This window comes from Bos indicus, chromosome 7, assembly GCF_029378745.1.
Source record: "Bos indicus isolate NIAB-ARS_2022 breed Sahiwal x Tharparkar chromosome 7, NIAB-ARS_B.indTharparkar_mat_pri_1.0, whole genome shotgun sequence".
Taxonomy (NCBI): domain Eukaryota; kingdom Metazoa; phylum Chordata; class Mammalia; order Artiodactyla; family Bovidae; genus Bos; species Bos indicus.
Window position 1 is genome coordinate 87,574,773 of NC_091766.1, and position 21,238 is coordinate 87,596,010.

At 36.9% G+C, this 21,238-nt stretch overlaps 1 protein-coding gene across 4 annotated transcripts in view; it reads right to left on the reverse strand.

Moving 5' to 3' along the window:
• Positions 1-21,238, reverse strand: part of TMEM161B (transmembrane protein 161B) — a 78,335-nt gene that overhangs the window by 39,056 nt on the left and 18,041 nt on the right. For 2 of the 4 annotated variants that reach the window (XM_070794020.1, XM_070794019.1), the window contains exons 1-3: positions 14,867-14,970; positions 4,155-4,220; positions 398-481 (exon numbers count right to left, since the gene is read on the reverse strand). Coding sequence is in view for 1 of the 4 variants with exons in the window: in XM_019965408.2 (XP_019820967.1) it covers positions 398-481; positions 14,867-14,970 (188 nt within the window). In the remaining 3 variants the exon portion in view is untranslated. Of the gene's footprint in view, positions 1-397; positions 482-4,154; positions 4,221-14,866; positions 14,971-21,238 lie in introns of those variants that run through there. The other 2 variants (XM_019965408.2, XM_070794018.1) reach the window with 2 other exon arrangements.

Genomic DNA, 21,238 nt, shown 5'->3' on the forward strand with positions numbered 1-21,238 from the left:
GTGTTCACCCCTTTTATTTTAAAAAAAAAAAGAGAGAGAAAAGAGGTAAAAAGCAACTGAATTTGCCCAATTTCTGGGTGGTAGCAAAATCTGGAAAAGAACCCAAACCAACTGGTATCTTTAAATGAGTTGCAAAGACATAGGTTTATGGGTCTCTCAACCCCCCACTAACAATTTCAAGTAAAATTATCATTTTTGTGTTTATATATTAGATTACTACATATTGGGTGCTCTTAAAGGGCAATTCAATATTATTTTAGATCATGGATTTTGATTTCAGATTTTCCAATTGTTTATAGCATAATCAGTATATGTTACTTTAACCAAAGTATCAAAATACATTACCATAAATTCTGTAAAATATTTAACACTTTACAAACTGAACAATATAACTTACCTATCTTTTCTGCTTTTCCCTTTTTGCTGCTTTCCTGCAAGAATTCTTAATTCTTCTTCCGTAGGATGTTGATACCATCTCAAACTAAGAAAAAAATTTAATTCTTTTTAAATAAAGAATTAAAACCTCCAGAATTATTCACTTACTCTACAAACATTTATTGAGTTTCCTAATTGGGAAGACACTGCAGGGAAATATCAGGTGAAAAACTCTAACCTGAACAGATCCGACTGCTTAAGCCTTAAAAGGTTTAGATTCAAATTCAACAAACACCCACCAAGCACTTACTAGATGCCAGACTCTACAATGTTGTTTGTAGGTATTTCTCTTACAACTGATACACTATGAATATATATTAAGATCCAACTGTCTTACTTTAACAATAAAGGGTGTGAACTTTGCAGGCAAGCTTGCAGGAACACATTCAAATTCTCTCTACCCATCCTTCATTTACACAGAAGGAAATGTTCAGTTCAGTTCAGTCGCTCAGTCATGTCCAACTCTTTGCGACCCCATGAATCGCAGCACCCCAGGCCTCCCTGTCCATCACCAACTCCCGGAGTCATGGAGACTCACGTCCATGGAGTCAGTGATGCCATCCAGCCATCTCATCCTCTGTCGTCCCCTTTTCCTCCTGCCCCCAATCCCTCCCAGCATCAGAGTCTTTTCCAATGAGTCAACTCTTCGCATGAGGTGGCCAAAGTACTGGAGTTTCAGCTTTAGCATCATTCCTTCCAAAGAAATCCCAGGGCTGATCTCCTTCAGAATGGACTGGTTGGATCTCCTTGCAGTCCAAGGGACTCTCAAGAGTCTTCTCCAACACCACAGTTCAAAAGCATCAATTCTTCGGTGCTCAGCCTTCTTCACAGGCCAACTCTCACATCCATACATGACCACAGGAAAAACCAAAGCCTTGACTAGACGAACCTTTGTTGGCAAAGTAATGTCTCTGCTTTTGAATATGCTATCTAGGTTGGTCATAACTTTCCTTCCAAGGAGTAAGCGTCTTTTAATTTCTTTTAATTTAATAAGGAATTGTTATTTGTCTTAAAAAGAGTCCTCTGAATGCCCCCAAAACTACAAGTAGTCTTTGCTTTTCTTTCCTTCCTTAATTTAGCTGGAGAATTTTCAAACTTGATGTAAGAATTAGAGTGAATTGCTGTATTAACAAAACCCTTTACTCTTAACCACATCTAACCCTCTTTGGTTCAGTTCAGTTCAGTTCAGTTGCTCAGTCATGTCAGACTCTTTGCAACCCCATGAATCGCAGCACGCCAGGCCTTCCTGTCCATCACCATCTCCTGGAGTTCACTCAAACTCACATCCATTGAGTCGGTGATGCCATCCAGCCATCTCCCTCCTACCCCCAATCCCTCCCAGCATCAGAGTCTTTTCCAATGAGTCAACTCTTCGCATGAGGTGGCCAAAGTACTGGAGTTTCAGCTTTAGCATCAGTCCTTCCAAAGAAATCCCAGGGCTGATCTCCTTTAGAATGGACTGGTTGGATCTCCTTGCGGTCCAAGGGACTCTCAAGAGTCTTCTCCAACACCACAGCTCAAAAGCATCAATTCTTCGGCGCTCAGCTTTCTTCACAGTCCAACTCTCGCATCCATACATGACTTTTTGGTTAGGGCTCCAAAAACATGTGATTGTATTTACCTCCACTACCCAGTCAAAATATCTAGACAAGTCATTTATTCCTTCCCAAGCACCCACCTTCTTATTCACAATTTCCTGTCTCACCTGAACTTCCTGTCAGCCACCTAAGTTTGATATTTGGGTTTTACCTTCAACATGCCCTCTCCATATATTAGCATTAATTCTGTTCTTTAACTCTTAAAAGTTCCAAACTTGCCTACTTCCTGAAAGGACCTCAGTTCAGCATATCTTCCTTTCTATCTGACTATGGCAAAACTCTTCTTTTCCCCTAGACTCTCCTAAACGCATTCTAATCCCACATTTATTTTTTTCCATAATGCAAATCCTATCAAGGCATATATGCCTGCATAAATCCTTTCCAAGACTCCTCACAGAATAAACAAGTGAGTAAGACAGCAAAGCAAAGATACCAACCAATATCCTGTTGTGAAAAAGAAACAAGACACTTCATATTGAAAGATCTTCCAATTTTTCAACCACAAAAATCTAGATTTTTAAAGTGAAATACCTCAATTTTAAAAAAATGCTACTGCTGATTTTCTGTTTTAAAAATATTGCTGAACTGGTAATGTGAGTAATGACCAAATATTTAGTGATATAAAGAAACTGTTAAAAATTTTTTAGCTGTGATAATGGGATTACAGTAACTTTTTAAAAGTTCATATATTTTAGAGATATACACTGAAATATCTATGAATGAAATAATAATATTTGCTACAAAATAATGTTGGGGGAAGAGAGGAAGGGAGTACAGATGAAACAAACTGGCCACCAGCTATTGTAATGACTACACGGGAGCTCATTATATTTGTTATATATTCATGGTATCATTCTGTCTGTTCTTTGTATATGTTTAAACATTTGCATTAAAGCTAAAATACACATTACAATGCCATATATAGATTTGTGACCTCTTATTTTAATAGCCTTTCACAATCTACTGTCTACTTCATCAGACTCAAGAATTCCCTTTTGGGGGATGGGAGGATCCAGAGGGAGGGGACATAAGTACACCTATGGCTGATTAATGTTGATGTAGGCAGAAACTAACATGATATTGTAGAGCAATTATCCTCCAATTACAAAAAGAACCACCCTTTTGAACATGACCTTCTACCTAGACTAAGTGACATTTATTCCACAAATTCTTTCATCCCTTGGCATTTTTGCATATATCCTTCCCTCTGCTTGAAATACCTGTGCTGCTATTGGCAAACTTCTAATTTACTTTGATGCTTTATAAGGCGATCTCTCTGTGGTATAATAAAGAATACATCTGGTTACTGCCCTACTTATAGCTTCAGGATGGAGGTGGGTCACCAGAAATACCACCCAATTAGAACTGGAACTTCCAGCCAGCTGACCTCCAGGAATGGGAAGGGTGTTGAAGATTAAGTTTCAATCATGCGGCCAATGATTAAAATCGCGCCTATGTAATGAAACTCCATAAAATCTCTAGACACCGAAGCTCCGAGGAGCTTCCTAGCTGTTAAACATACTGAAGTACCTGGAGGGTAACATGTCCTGATTCCGCAGGGAGAGGACATGGAAACGCTGTGCTCCTTCCCAAACCTCGTCCAATGTGTAATCTTTATATTAATATAACTGTAACCACTGCACTTTCTTTGGTTCTAATTGTTATACAGAATTACTGAACCTGACGGGGTCATGGAAATGCTGGTTTTCAAAAGTATGGCTCAGGGATTCCAAGAACTTGCAGCTGGCATCCAAAGCCTGTGCATTCTTATGGAGGATTTTGCCTTTAACCAATGGAATCTGAGCTAACTCCAGGTAGCTAGTGTCAAAATTGAACTGCAGTTGGTACCAGACTGATTGGGGTAAAACGGAATATTCCTCTAGCTGATAGATCTGTGGAGTAAAGATTTTGTGACTTACTTGTTCCTGTATACTTCAAAACTAGTACAGTTACTGGCATATAGTAAGTGCTCAAAAAGGATCAATGAATGAATGCAGTTCTCCTCTTAAGGGTTTTAAAATAAAATATATATATCCCAACCCAAAATGCCCTAAACTATACTTAACATGGATAAGGAGGCACTTCCTGAAATTTCACTCAAAGTCCAGAATTTTAACTTACAGTCGATTCTCATTATTCGCGATAGTTATGCTCTATAAAGTCGCCACGAACACTGAACCATTGCTCCTAGGGGAAATACACGGTTAGGTTCCCATGAGCCTCCAAGTCACAACATCTTCAATCAATCAATACAAACCCTTGTTTTATGTGTGTTTCTGTTTAAAGATACCTTAATATATACTATTGATTCACTAATATTAAATTCATGGTCAACAGTAATAAAACTCAGGTGTGAACAAAACTTATCTAATAACTGTAATCTTAAGTATAGTATTTTCCTGGTATCTGTGAATACTAGTGAATTTTCTCCATAGGGCACATCATAACCTTCTTGAGCTTAGGAACACTAGATAGCAAGCACTGCAGCACTATACTTGGGGGCCATTTTGAATAGCAAAGTCACCAAAAAAGCAAAAATGTATAAAGATGGACTAGTTAGACCACAAAAGGACACCTGATTACATTATGAGACGTACAACAAGAAGGCTTCAGCTGGGAACCTAGGCCTCAGCTGGGAACAAGCTACTCAAATTTTGTACCACTCTGTATATATTTCTATAAATGACTTCAAAAGCACCACAAGTACAACTTTTGGGATTACAAATAAATTTTAGCAATTAGGCAAATCACAAGTACAGAATCTACAAATAATGAGGACTGAGTATATAACATTTAGGAGAACACATAAGCAATAACTCATTTATAAAGACTAAAATTAGTTGTTTATTTCTTTGAGGAAATAATTCTCAGTGAAAGAATCTTAGTACTACAGGAAAACTTAAGTTACATTTACAGTCCTACAATAATGAAATATTTTAAGACCCCTACATTTTCTAGGATCTATTTTCTTCTAAAATATTCTCAGATTTAATTGTGTGAATCCATTTTTCTAAATACCTGTAATTTTGGTATTTAAATCCATAGGCATTAATAAGATCACCTAACAGTAACATAAAACATAGTAGAAGGCTAAACAGTTAATAAGGAAGTGGGAAAACTGAGTTTATGAGAACAAGTATGTACAAATTCAGCACTGAAGTAAAAACAGGGAAATAACCCAAACCTAAGGAATGGATATGGGAGGGGCTTTGCCATTTAAAAAGGAAGGGAGGCAGAGTTGTGACTCTTTTATTTGTTTATTTGTTGTTATTATTTTTAATGGGAAACATTTTAAAAATGTGTGTGTGCATTAATAGGAATAGTCCTACAGATATAAAGCAATTAATGGCACAGAGATGGGAAATGGCCAAAGAAGCCAAGTCTGAGTGAAGGTTAGAGGGGATGGGGTACAGCCCACAAATGAAGCTATTGGGTCTTGATAGCAAGAGATATCCTCCATAGGCCAAAATTAAAATATGTAAACAGTAAAAAACAAAAAACATAAGTGGCATGAAGATGAGAGGGAGAACAAAAATAAAAAACAAAGAGAGGATGCACATGCACCTAGGGCTAGGGCTTTGACGGCATGAAGATGAGAGAGAGAGAGGTTCCTGCTTTAAGAGCTTAGAGTGAGGCTGAGGCAGGAATGTGTAAATGAAGAGAGGTCTGGGGCTGAAAAAGCTGGCTGAGAAGTACAACACACAAGACTTCCAGGCTGCATGGAGGAGCCATCGAAGGATGTGAAAACAAAGGAAAACCTATTAATAAAAGTATAGTTACACACTTTTCTTCAATAGCCACTGCTTCATAGAATTTGATTTCATATGATTCCTATCTAGCATACTTAAAGTTTTGACCTAAATTTTTGGTCTTTTCCTTTGCAAAATGACTTGGAACCTGCTTCCCATGATGCAATTTGTCGTCATTCATCAGTCGGGAAGTCGTGTCAGACTCTTTGTGATCCCATGAACTGCAGCATGCCAGGCTTCCCTGTTCCTCATCATCTCCCTGAGTTGGCTCAATATCATGTCCACTGAGTCAGTGACGCCATCCAACCATCTTGTCCTGTTGCCCCCTTCTCCTCTCTCCCTGAATCTTTTCTAGCATTAGGGTCTTTTCCTCTTCGCATCAGGTGGCCAAAGTAGTGGAGCTTCAGCTTCAACACCAGTCCTTCCAATGAATATTCAGGGTTGATTTCCTTTAGGATTGACTGGTTTGATCTCTTTGCAATCCAAGGGACTTGCAGGAGTCTTCTCCAACACCAAGGTTCAAAAGCATCAATTCTTTGGTGCTCAGCTTTCTTTATGGTACAATTCATATCCACACTGGATGTGATTACTGGAAAAACCATAGTTTTGGCTATATGGACCTTTGTTGGCAAAGTAATGTTTTTCCTTTTTAATATATTATCTAGTTTTGTCATAGTTTTTCTTCCAAGGAGCAAGTATCTTTTAATTTCATGGCTGCAGTCTCTATTGTCCGCAGTGATTTTGAAACCCAAGAAAATAAAATGTCACTGCTTCCAATATTTCCCCTTTTATGTGGCATGAGTGATGAGACCAGATGCCATGATCTTAGTTTTTCGAATGTTGACTTTTAAGGCAGCTTTTTCACTCTCCTCTTTCACTTTCATCAAGAGGCTCTTTAGTTCCTCTTCACTTTCTGCCATTAGAGAGGTATCATCTGCATATCTGAGGTTGTTGATATTTCTCTCAGGAATCTTGATTCCAGCTTGTGAGTCATACACCCCAGCATTTCATGTATCACCGACTCAACAGACATGAGTTTGAGTAAACTCCAGGAGTTGGTGATGGACAGGGTGGCCTGGTGTGCTGCAGTCCATGGGATCACAAAGAGTCAACACGACTGAGCAACTGAACTGAACTGAATTCTGCATACAACTTAAATAAGCAGGGTGACAATATACAGCCTTGATGTACTCCTTTCCCAATTTTGAACCAGTCCGTTGTTCCATGTCCAGTTTTTCGTTACTTCTTGTCCTGCATACAGATTTCTCAGGAGTCAGGTAAGGTGGCCTGGCATCCCCATCTTATTAAGAATATTCCACAGTTTGTTGTCATCCACACAGTCAAAGGAGAAGCAGATGCTTTTTTGGAATTCCCTTGCTTTTTCTACGATACGGCATATATTGCCGCTTTGATCTCTGGTTCCTTTGCCTTTTCTAAATCCAGGTTGTGCATCTGGAAGTTCTCAGTTCATGCACTGCTGAAGCCTAGCTTGAAGGATTTTGAGCATAATCTTGCTAGTATGTGAAATGAGTGCAACTGTATGGTAATTTGAACATTCTTTGGCATTGCCTTTCTTTGGGATTGGAATGAAAACAGACCTTTTCCAGTTCTGTGGCCACTGCTGAGTTTTCCAAATTTGCTGGCATATTAAGTACAACATCATCTTTCAGGATTTGGAATAGCTCAGCTGGAATTCCATCACCTCTGCTAGCTTTGTTCATAGTAACACTTCCTAAGGCCCACTTGACTTCGCACTCCAGGATGTCTGGCTCTAGGTGAGCAATCACCCCATCGTGGTTATCTGGGTCACTAAGATCTTTTTTGTATAGTTCTTCTGTGTATTCTTGCCACCTCTCAATCTCTTCTGCTTCTGTTAGGTCCTTGCCGGTTTTTGTCCTTTACTGTGCCTATCTTTGCATGAAATGTCTTCCCTTGGTATCTCCAATTTTCTTAAAGAGATCTCTAGAGTCTTCCCCATTCTATTGTTTACCTCTATTTATCTGCATTATTCACTTAAGATGGCTTTCTGATCTCTTCTTGCTATTCTCTAAAACTTGCATTAAGATGAGTGTATCTTTCCTTTTCTCCTTTGCCTTTCGCTTCTCTTTTCTTAGCTATTTGTAAGCCCTCCAGAGACAACCACTTTGCCTTCTTGCATTTCTTTTTCTTTGGGATGGTTTTGGCCACCACTTCCTGTACAATGTTATGAAACTCCGTCCATAGTTCTGCAGGCACTCTGTCTACCAGATGTAATCCCTTGAATCTATTCCTCACCTCCACTGTATAATCATAGTGTTAGTCACTCAGTCGCGTTCAATTTTTTGCGATCCCATGGACTGGAGCCCACCAGGCCCCTCTGTCCATGGGATTCTCCAGGCAAGAATACTGAAATGGGTGGCCACTTCCTTCTCCAGGGGATCTTCCTGACCCAGGGATCAAACCCATGTCTCATGCATTGCAGTCAGATTCTTTACTGTCTGAGCCACCACGGAAGCCCAGGTATAATGTAAGTGCTATGTAAATAATTGAAGAAGAATGGAAAATTCAAGTTTGTTTTCTGGAACTTCACAGAATTTTTTTTTTTTTTCAAATATTTTCCATCCTTTGGTTGAATTCATGGACATGCAGATACAAAGGGCTGAATGTACTTTCTTCTCTCCAAATATCAAATTCCTGTAAATATATAACACCATATATAGTTCCAAAGTAAATTCACAGGTTTTCTTGTTTGTTTTATTTTGCTTTAACCTGTCACGTAACATATTGCCATGAGTCTTTGGATGTGGCATCCAACTAAAAAAAGCTGCATATAGTCACTCTCTGTATGAGAGGTTAAATGTCGTAAGGCAACAACATTTCTGTGGACTATTTTTAAAACATGATAAATGGCATTATCAACATTATTCAAGATTTATTTTCACATATACATCACAGATCATCTCCATATCAACAATTTGTAAGGGGAACACTAGAAAATAAAAATATAAATCATAAGGGATTTGATTTAGGTCATACCTGAATGACCTAGTGGTTTTCCCTACTTTCTTCAATCTGAGCCTGAATTTTGCAATAATTGGCCTGATGCACTAGGCCTTTCAAATATGGGCTTAGAAGACAGATATAAAAGTTTATTAGTCTTATACGTGATATTAAGAATAATGGTTACAAAAATACAATTAAAGACAAATGCTTCATGTTAATTAAAAGAAGCATGATGTAAAATTACACATAAAATAATCACATCCATGAGGGGGAAATATGAAAAGATTAGAAGGAAATACAACAAAATTTACACAGAGACTGTCTTTAGCTGAAAGGAATACAGTTTGTTATCTCTTATTTTTTCCTTATTAATTTATTGTCTTTTTCTACATCACAAGCACGTATTATGCTAATAATAATAATTTTTTTAAAAAGTAAGTATTAATAGAATTTACAACAAAACTGAACCTTTTGCATTTAAGTTAAACTGTATCTTCTGACATTTACTTTGGCTACTTTCACTTTAATTCAGTAAACAGTGTCTCAGATAACAAAGCCAACTGTGTTAAACTCCACTAAATCACTGAAATAATTTTTCAGTAATTTTCTTACATAAACCTCTTTTATAAAATAATATCAGGCTACAAACAAATCAGGCAGTTTCAAAGACCACTAAAAAAAAAAATACTACAAAATACAGAATGCATTGACCTAGATTCATTAAAAAAAAAAAAATTAAACAGTAATGCTATTTAAAGTGAACTACTTAAAAAAATTTTAGAAGTAAAAATTTCAGAAGTTTAAAATGAAAATCATAACATGAACAAATATGGAAAAGCTGGGTACTGAGAGAAAGCTAAAAACAGCTTTAATACATAAATAATCATACAAAACTCTTTCACAAGATAGGTCATAACACAGTTTTGGTCTCTATTCTAAATCTCAAAGTAATAATTTAGACATGAAAAAAAACTTGAGAGAAAACAAACACCACCTAAAACCTAGGAAATCTTTCAGTACAAGTAACTAAAATATTGTTTATTACATATATATTAATACATTCTCTTGTTACTTATTGGAAACTTTACTAGAATATCATGACATTCTGGAACGGATTAAGACAGCTAAGGCAGGAGAGCAAGGACTCAGGCATTCCGTAAGGGTAGTAGCTGAAGGTTTGAACCTTTCCCTTAGGTCATAGGTCCCACCTACTGTGCATTTGAATAGTAGGTTTCTCTCACCAAAGGGAATTTGCAAATTCTTGGATCAGGCAACATGCGAAAAAGAACAGGCAAAAAGAATTAAAAACAAATGAACAGGGTGTTGTCACATCCTCTTTACCCAATACAGGATGAGACAAAATCAGAATAAATCCAACCATAATATATTTTGAGTCAGGGACATATGAAGGGAAGTATCAGACCAAAGTGAGAGCCTAGGGGGATGAAGGGGGAGAGAAAAATGCATAAGGTTTAAGCTGAACAATCACAGAAAGCAGGTTCAGCAAGGAAGCTATAAAGGACAAAAAGCCAAATCTTGCTCCTCATGCAAAACCCACTATTCAAATGTACAAAGAATGTAACCTACCACTTACCTCTCCATGAAAAGAGGGGCCAAGCAAACTTCAAAACAAAAAGGAACTTTAATTACAACAGAAAGTAGAGAATACTCTGGCTACGAAGCAGTGGTATGCTGGACACGATAAAGAACTAACATCTGTAGGTGATCTGAGCAATGGTTATAACAAATGATCAGAGTAAAGGTACAGAGAAACCAACTTCCCACAATCCTTCTTTCCTTTGGAGAGGAAGAGATGGGAAGGGCAACCTGAGCACTAGACGCCACATCTGAGTTCTTCAAGGTTAGTAATTTGCTCACAGGTAACAGCAAGATCTTGTTTCATAAATTCTTATTAAAGCAGGAATGCCTCAACAGTCTAATAAAAAGGCATGTAAAAAAAGGAGAATAACATTTTCTAGGAGAAAAACATTTTTCTACTATAAAAAAGTAGAAGGATGGAATACAAAATAATTATGACTTAGTAATGTGGAACACATTTAATCTCAAATGGTGAGGAGAGGTATAATTTTAACAGATGATATTTCTTAAACTCTACTTCACACTTAGCATGCTTTTGGTAATTAGAAAAATCCTGATGTGCCTTTAAATTTAGAATAAAAGATGACTATAGTCCTAGAGAAGCCAGAAGAGTAAGTAAAGAGAAACCATACACTTCCTATAATCTGAGGATATCTTCTAGAAGGCTAAGCACACTAGGAAAAAAGGTAGAAAAAAGAAAACCTGAAATAAATTACTCTGTAAACCACCAGCAGAAGTCACAGTGATTGTAGAAAAGTTTACCTCCACCAAATTCAAAATTCGGTTTAAGTACATTCCAGGACAAGGGTCTGGAGTTTGATGAATAACCATACATCAAATAATTACTAGACGATGAGTCAGATTTCCAGGGTAAGAGGCTGGATCTGTTTCACTTTTCAGTACGTGAACATGAGTAAAGCTACAATTTCTCATCTAAAAATGGAGACAATATTACCTACAACATAAGGACTAGGCACTCACCAATCCTGCTTTTACTTCCCAAGCACAAGGAAAAGTATATTTCCCAGCCTGCCATGCACTTTTGGTCTGAACCAGTCACAGGGCTCCAGACTATACAATGTGGGCAGAAATGATGTATCTACTTCTAAGCCTGGACCCTAGAATCTCCTGAAAAAACCAGAGCCCATTCTCTCTTTACTTGCCAACTGGCACAGTTCAGTTCAGTTCAGTTGCTCAGTCGTGTCCGACTCTTTGTGACCCCATGGACTGCAGCATGCCAGGCCTCCCTGTCCATCACCAACTCCTGGAGTTTACTCAAACTCATGTCCATTGAGTCAGTGACGCCATCCAGCCATCTCATGCTCTGTCGTCCCCTTCTCCTCTCGCCTTCAATCTTTCCCATCAGGGTCTTTTCAACTGGCACAGCATCTAACAAAAAGGACTCCAAAGTAGCAGAAGGAACAGAGGAGCCACAAACAGAAGCAGGAGCCTAGAATCCCTAAGTAACACTTGAATCATCATTTTGTGAAGGAGCTACACAGAGAGTTGCCCTACCCCTCTCAGGTACCCTAATTTGACCTTGATTCCTGTCCTGTCTGTGACTGACAAACTTTTATTAAGTTCAGACACTGAGATTTCGGAGGTCATAAAATACCCCAATACATGTCTTCTTCCAAGTTCAGAGTGTACAGATGCAAATGGGGTAACAGAAATAAAAATTCTACCAATACAAAGTTTCTTTAACGTTGTAAAGGTAATATTAACGGAAATGAACCAGGCTAAAGATTATGTACTTAATAAAAAAACACCTAGATATCTACAATATTAATTACAAAATAAAAATGTTATTCAACCAAGAGTCAGAAAACTAGTCAATTTTTTAATATAAAAAAATCAACAGGCTAATATATAAGCAAAAACTGCGAATTTCTTCAAGATGCTGACTTCAGGAAATTAGCAGGCTTACTTGTTAAGTCAACATAATAGAAACAGGTGCCACTTCACACCTTCCATTCTAAAAGAGACAGAAGTTGATGAGAGATATGGACAGAAGCTAATTAACGTGATAAAAAGAGAAGCCATAACTTTTAAGAAAAACATGAATACTTACAATCTGAATATATGATAAAATATTAAGTCAACAGATACCAAAACTAAAGTTTCTTCTGTCATACTTGTGATTAAACTATCGTGGTATCTACACCATCTATTCACTTAAATCTCTTCACTACAGCCACTCCCAAACCATCCTACACTATCTGTAATTTTGAAAGTTCTCTCATAAGCTTCTCCCTTTAAATTTCTTCAAGCATTTTACAAACGACAAAGAACGCCCTCAGATCTTCTTCCCTTTCTCTTTCTTCAACTCAGCAACAACACATGGTTTAAAATATAAACTGTCATTTCTCATCAATATTTTTACATGAGCAATTTAGAAGATATTTTAGATTTTCTTAATATTAAAAAGGTGTCATTTCATGTCACAAAAGGTTTGTAAAACAGTAATTATTTCAAAATGATAAAATCAACATTCTTATTCAACAGAATTAGGCAACAACAGTCAGAATATAGCTTCATGACTTAAAAATTTTAAAGAAAAATATCAATAGATGATCTTAAGAATAAAGAGCAAAACAAACAAAGAGGAAATCAAAGTAGCAGAAAAGAATCGCTAGAAAATCCTGATTGGTATTCCTTGGAACCTGATTTGGAATTAGGGACAGCATTAACACTAAAGTTAATCTATTTACAAAAGCAAATCAAGATCACAAAATTTATCAACTTCATGTTTATTTTTGAAGGTTGAGCTCCTCTTCAAATTAGCAATATGTATACTTACATGACAGATAAATTGTCAAAAGAGAAGCAATTTTAAATATAATATATTGTTTCAAAATTAACAAAGAGAATCAGTTTTCAATCTCTGGAAGTCTTAGTTTTATAGAAACAAATGGGCTGCAGATTACCTATTAGAAAATAGAAACTCCCTAAAAAGGGATAAGACTGCCAAGATCTTTAAAGCCAAAAAGGATAGGAAGGCTCCCTGGAGACTCACTGGAAACAAAACCAGAAATGTGCAATTCTCAATAGAAAATAAGCTACCTTAATATGTATTTTATCTAGTTTATTAATTCAGATTCTATTTATTTAGAATTAATGGTATTTGCCCAGCAGATATTCACCCTTTCATGATCTACAAAAAAGGGTTGTTGCTAAGCAAAACAAGTAAGCAAGACTACACAGAGTATAAACCTACATGGTTAAAAACCAGTCACTGATGATTTACTTTTTTCACTTATAAATATCTTTGATGAAGTTTTAACTTTGCTAAAACTTTAGTCATTATTTACTTTGCTAATAAAAAATATATATTTTTAAACCACTGTTCTCTCACGCTCTCCATACACATGTGTGTGTGCACATATCAGTGTTCAAAAAACCTTTTTGGACAATCTAAATAGTATTTTCCTATATTTAAACACTGATACAGAACAAGCATAAAGCACAAAGAATATACTTAAAACTGAAAAATAAATTAAGCTTTGTGGATAGAATGGCTTATTATTGGTCTTGCAGTATATGAAATCATTAGGAAGATAATAGCTGTCCATTGCTTTCTAACTTAAAGTGAAGGGAAAGTCGCTCAGTCATGTCTGACTTTTTGCGACCCCATGGACTATGCAGTCCATGGAGTTCTCCAGGCCAGAATACTGGAGTGGGTAGCCTTTCCCTTCTCCAGGGTTCTAACTTAAAAGGTCTAAACAATAGAAAACTGATACACAAATCAATAATAAAATCTATTTATTAGAGACAAATAACTGTAGTAAAAAAACTATAGTCATGGTACCAAACCTGTAATCTGCCTTTCATAATTACACAAGATTGTGACATGTATTTCTGTATGCAGGGTTTTACTGCTTTTGCCTCCTGATATCTGTATTTAACTTCTGGACTGTTTATTTTATTCTTTAACTTTCAGCAAGGTAACTTAGTTCTTCTCCATCAGGGGCCAGTAGTAGTAGTAAGCTTATAGTGCACTAAACAAAATTAAAAGCCTACAAAACAACTTCACCCCCTCTTTGCTAAATTAAAGTTTAAAATTATTTATTAACAGTAAAACAAAGAACTCCTAACTCTCATAATACTCTCAACTAAGTCACCAGTAATAGGGCAGGTGCTTTGAGTCATTTTTTCCAACAATGGTGAAAATTTAAGCACTTCAATTTATAGTCACTTCCTCTTATTGACCAACTTTTTTTAAAAAAGGTAACTAGAAAAGTCATGTGCTAATTCCAGTGGCCATGTTCAAAAAGGGATAGAGAAAGAAGAGACTAAATTCATGACAATGATCATCCTATTATCTTTGTACTCAACAAACTACTACTATCTCAAGTAAGAGAAATAAGGAAGCTGGATTTTTCTTGTAATTTTCCTTTTTCATGTTTTTAGAAAACTGGAATTAGCACTTAACTTCTAGGAGGTTAATCAGCCTGGTAAACAGAGAAGAAAGTACTAGTCAGAATCAGCCTGTCCTTGCCTTACCTGCCATTACAGAGTAGCCACCGAGCAAGAGAATAGTGAGGTAGAATCTTCTGCATGGCACTAGCCATCACCATGGTAACAACCAGCTGTATACCTATCACACCCTGTGTAAAGAAACAAACAGATGAGTTTAACAATGAATGAATTTAGATTTAAGGACACCACTGAAAAGCTTTCTATACATTTCGAAAATTATACTTTGTAAGAAAAATGGGTTTACTATCAAAACACCTATTATTCTGCCATATGGGATCTCACCTCATAATCCTCTACAAGTTATCCAAGGGTCACATCCATATTAACAAAAGTTAAATTAGGGAACATACACATTCAAAATCTATTTCCAAGAAATCTTCTCCATTACCTGAGTGTACCAAAATGAAGCGGAAAATAGTGATTTTTTTCCCCCATCCTTTTCCAGATTTACTCTATTCAACACACTTACAACACCAGCTTGGCTAGCTCTAAAAGCAGTATGCCTGTTTTTTAATTCTAGGGTGGCAATGAACAACTCAAGAGCATTAACTACACTAAATGTGATGGTGGAAAGTCACTAGAAAAAAAAATTTAATTCATCTTATCATCACAAACTTTCAATGGGTGGGTTTTAACAAGGTCCAAACATGCCCAGTTTGTTCTCATCAATCCCTCTCTTGTTCTCTGCAATACCTAATTCAAACCTTCTCCCATCTCCCCACACCTCCAACCTCCCTCAAACTTCTTCCTTCTTAAAAAAAAAAAAAATTCAATCCTAGCAAAGTGATTCAGTTTCACACACATACATATACATGTACTTTCCACACATATTCTTTTCCATTACAGGTTATTACAAGATATTGAATACAGTTCCCTCTGCTATACCGTAGGACCTTGTTTTTACCTATTTTACATATAGCAATTTGCATCTGCTAATCCCAAGCTCCTAATTTATCCACTCCCTCCGAACTTCTCTCGATTCAGTAGAGGACAGGTTCCAGTTCACAGAGAACAAAACAACAGCATCAAATGAGAACTCTCATTTGACACCAACAAGCTCACAATCACTGGTATCTGCACCTGTCTTCTTATACACCCTCTAGAAATATAACAACAGAGTATCTTCGGTGTAAAGCAAATCCCTCGGTGCTTCAGAGCCCATCCTCTCACGGATTTTCAGGAACCTCAACCACTGAACAGCTCCTGTTGCTGTTCGGTTGCTAAATCATGATCAACTCTTTGCCACCCCACGGACTGCAGCACACAAGGCTCCTCTCTCCTTCACTATCTCCCGGAGTTTGTTCAGACTCATGTCCATAGAGTCAGTGATGCTATCTAACCATCTCATTCTCTGCCGCCCCCTTCTCCTTTTGTCTTCAATCCTTCCCAGCATCAGGGTCCTTTCCAATGAGTTGGCTCTTCGCATCAGATCTCTTCTCTATTTAAATCCTTCCTATTAGTATTTTAATACCTTTCACCTTCCTAAAAAAATAACAATAATTTCCCCTTATTCTTTATTTTCTCTTCTATAAAATGAAGCTAATAATTCAACCAACCTACTAATCAAGCTGTGGTTAATAATTGTGCCTGTTTCAGAGAATGCAGCCAATACTTGTTATTGTCCTAATTATCATTCCTATTAAGGGATAAGTTTGTTTTTTTTTTTTAATTTCAAGAAAAGAAGGCTTTTCAAAAAATAACCATTACTTCTATAAGAAATAAATTGAGAAAACAAAATAAATGGAATCATACCAAAAAAAATAACATTAATCTCCTAAGTGATAAAAGAACACTAAAAATTTTGAAAAAATTAGATTTCAGTGATTTTAACAAACTGTTCCATCAACCGTCCATCACTGTAACAAATGGACTATCATGATGCGGATGCTGAAAGTGTGGGAGGTCGTGCACGTGCCAGGACAGGAGATATGGAACTCTCTACTCTGATCCATCTTGCTGCAAACCTAAAAGTGCTCTAAAAACATGAGGTTTTAAGAAAAATCAAATCAAATGTATTCATAGAGAAACAGTGTAAGTAATGTCAAAATAACTGGAAAAGACATTTGTAACTCATATCATAAAGGGATAATTTATTGTTGCTTAGACTCTTTCGCAACTCCCTGGACTGTAGTGCACCAGGATCCTCTGTCCATGGGATTTCCCAGGCCAGAATATCAGAGTGGGTTGCCATTTCCTCCCCAGGGGACTTTCCCGACCCAGAGATCAAACTAGTGTGTCCTGCAGTGGCAGGCGGATTCTTTACCACTGAGCTACTTGGGAAGCCCAAAGGTATTATTTACTTGTTAGGTATTATATAGAGTTCTTACAAGTCAATTACTAAAGGAACAAATGCCTTCTTTCGTATGTACACAGAGTTCTTTAAAAAAGGGAGCAAAATGGCTCTTAAACAGGACTGTTTTTAAAATGCCTTTGAAACCTGCCTCAATTCTGGTTTCAATGTGGATATTTTAATGCCTTAAATTCTACCAATTGGGTTAAGGTTCAGACCATTTTTATATTCTCCTAATATCAAAGGTTACATTTTTGTCTTTTTTTCTTTCATATTTCCTATCACTTGCTTTTACTATCTTATTTTCTATATAGTTTGTGATAGAAGTTCTGCAATCTCCATACAGTGAATGCCATTACAAAGAACGCTTTCAGGCAGAACAAGGCCAAGAAATATATTAGCAAGTGTGTCAGAAGGTTAGTCTATTTGAGATTACAGACGTAAAAGCAAAAGATAATTTTTTTAGTCGGAATCAGGGAAAGTTTTGTGGACAAAGTGAACCTCCATCTAGCCTTGAAAGAAATCTGATAGTATCAGAGAATCTTCAAGGTCATCTAGTACAATCTCTCACAAACATATGTAACAATTTATTAGAGTGTAAGCTCCTTAATGGAGAAGGCAATGGCAATCCACTCCAGTACTCTTGCCTGGAGAATCCCAGGGACGGCGGAGCCTGGTGGGCTGCCATCTGTGGGGTCGCACAGAGTCAGACACGACTGAAGCAACTTAGCAGCAGCAGCAGCAAGCTCCTTAATAGCAGAAACCGTATCTTAGTCATATCTAATAAATGTTACAGGTATTAAATGGCATTTCAGAAAGACTGATCTGCAAGATATGTGTGTGTGTGTGTGTGTGTGTGTATATATATGATGGACTGTGATGAACTGGGGAAAAAAGTCATCTTATCAAATTCTCTCCTCTTATTCCAAATCACTGAGCATAATAAAATACTGCTGATAAAACCAGGACTAAAGAATGTAAACCATGTGAAGACCAAAACAAATAAAAATCAGCAAACCGGATTGACTAGCATAATAGCAACTAGGCTTCTGCAATGATCCACACCAAAAAAGGTAATGATTTAAATTACAATGGTATCTCTGGTTGTAAGAAGAAAAATGTATGCTAAAGATATTGTTGAAGAATTCACAGGATGATGGTATACTGAAGCAAATGAGGAACTAAAGAGATCAACCTCATGAAAGGCAAACATCATTCTCAATGTTGTAGCTAATGTTTGACTAAAAAACATTAAAAAATGTAACTTTACTCTATTCACTTATCTTACTATGCCATTTCCATCTTTTTAAAATAAAGTTGAAAGTACTTTCTCAAAACCTCATCTGTTTACTGTGAAATATATAAGTTTTCTTCCAACTTTCTAACAGAAGTCAATAAACCCTTCCAAGAATGAATCAGCTGTTGCTGCTGCTACTGCTGCTAAGTCGCTTCAGTCGTGTCCGACTCTGTGCGACCCCAATAGACAGAAGCCCACCAGGCTCCCCCGTCCCTGGGATTCTCCAGGCAAGAACACTGGAGTGGGTTGCCATTTCCTTCTCCAGTGCATGAAAGTGAAAAGTGAAAGTGAAGTTGCTCAGTCGTATCCGACTCTTAGCGACCCCATGGACTGCAGCCTACCAGGCTCCTCCACCCATGGGATCTTCCAGGCAAGAGTACTGGAGTGGGGTGCCACTGGGTAACTGTATATGTGGATTAAAAGAAAATGTTGTTTTTTCCCAATAGAAGAATCCACCTAATTTTTTTGAGAAATAATTTTTAAATTATGTGGGGAATATGTCCCCAAAGTTAATCCTTTTCATATTTATTTGGAAAAGAGTCCTTGGAATACATTTTCAAAATGACAACCATTTTACAGAATTATATATTATCAACTTAATATGTTGTTAGTACTAAACTTAGATCAACTTTTGAGACATTGCTATACAACTGACAATCACAGTGTACATGTCAGGGATCAACATATTAAAATACATTCAACTCATTAATTGAGACACAATTATGTGAAATTGAAAAACAAATTCTAATAACCTGCCTTCACTGACCAGCTTAAGTGCCCATGTATATCTAAGTTTGTACAAAACAGAATTTTTGAAATGTTTAGTGTAAAAACCAAATTCCCTGAATATCTTTCATTATTTTTAGTTAAAAGCTAATGCTTAAGTAAATTTAACCATAAACAAACATAAACTTCACACAAAAAAACTACTAAACTGAGTAGATACGCACCGATACAATAAAGTCCATCATGGCTGAAGTTTCAAGCGCACGACCTTATGGGTCATTGGCCAAGTGGCCTTAATGGTTTTATTAGGGCCTCAAAACAATAACTTGACCAAAGAGATGGCTTCTGTCCAGATTGGTTGCCCTAGGCTCCAATTCTCTTGATAACTGGAACTGGGAAAAGTCATTTATGAAATAGCTCGTAAGCTCCCAAGAAGGGTGAAACATTGGGGCAACTTAGGTTTCAACCTTTCCACATCTATTAACCTGAGGCCATGAAGAGCAAGAAAAAGTTATTTGCCTTTAGTTTATAGAAGAATGATCATTTCAATTTTTGTTAGTAATCATTTCTGGGTAGGTTAAAAAAATTCTTACCAAGGAAAATTAGCCAATTCTCTGAGAAATAAAATATATCAAATACCAGTATTTTATCTTGCTTGACAATACTGACAATAAAACCCCCAACCTAAAGAAAAACATATTGTAATTTTAAAATTCAAACTTGGAACAATATTATGTCAACCTCAGTGGAGTTGATATTTTGTTTCATTTCACTAAACTTGCTCTCCTGTTGACAAACAGACTGAAAGCAAAGTATACACTGTTTACAATCAGAAGGCATATCAGCAACATACTTGAACTCAAACCACCCCAAATGGTTTTAATTATCACTCACCCTCCAATAAATGAGACAGGGAAAAAAAAAAAAAAAAAGAGGCTATTACCCAATGACCTTCCCATTTTTGGTTTTTTAACTTTTTACATATTTTAGTGATAGCTAGACATATTGAGACAGACTTCTTAGAGACACCCAAATAATTTATACTACAAAAGAAGGTGTGAACTTCATTATTTCAATCTAGATTTACATAAAACTTAGAATTCACACATTGAGCATTTAAGCAAACCATCTCCCAACAATTTACAAATGAGGTTATCAGGGTCCAAATAGCAAACCCCATAGAACTACCCAGTCACAAACTTATCTAGAACCCAGATTCCTAATCCAACCTAATGTTTTTTCCTCTGTTTCAGGGCATTCAATGAACATTTACTGGGCAATAAACTACATGCACTGAACCACTTGCACACAATAGGGAGAAACAGCACAGTCCCTGTCACCAGTGAGAAGTAAGGCCAACAGGAGAGTAAATAGCTGTTGGTCAGTTGCTCAGTCGTGTCTGACTCTGCAATTCCGTGGACTGCAGCACGCCAAGCTTCTCTATCCTTCACTATCTCCTGGAGTTTGCTCAAACTCTTAATACAAAGTGATGAGAGCACAGGCAGAGGATTCTACCAGAATGCAGCGTGCATACTAAGGGACAAGAGCTGTGAAAGGGTGTCATGGAAAGTAAAGGCTAAGTTAAGACTCCGTGGACTCAGCTTGGTGAACCACCAGTGCTATCTGCTTCACACAGGATGACAAGTAGGCCAAAACCAGATACTGAAGGGCAAAACCTACAGACTTAAGTTCAACCTGAAAACAATAAAGAAACCCATGAAAAGTCATATGACCACATCAGAACCTAAGAAAAGTCACTCTGGATTCCTTGTAAACACTAGATGAGGGCTAGGCCAGTGGCACTAAGACAGCTGCTCAGGTATGAAAGAAGGGCCTGCACTAAAGGCAGCAACCACTATTCATCATGTAACAAGTGAGTTAGGGTCTCAATCCAACAATGTTAAAAATCTATAAATTCAAATTACATCACTACAGAAATTATTTATATCTATAAACAGGAAAAGCAAACAAAACTTTAACAAATACAGGCTGTCTGCCTAATCCAATATCTTGCTGGCTAGTATTAGAAACTTGCCAGAGGACTTTTCTGTCCCTCTGACAGAAAAGTATCTCAAATACTCAG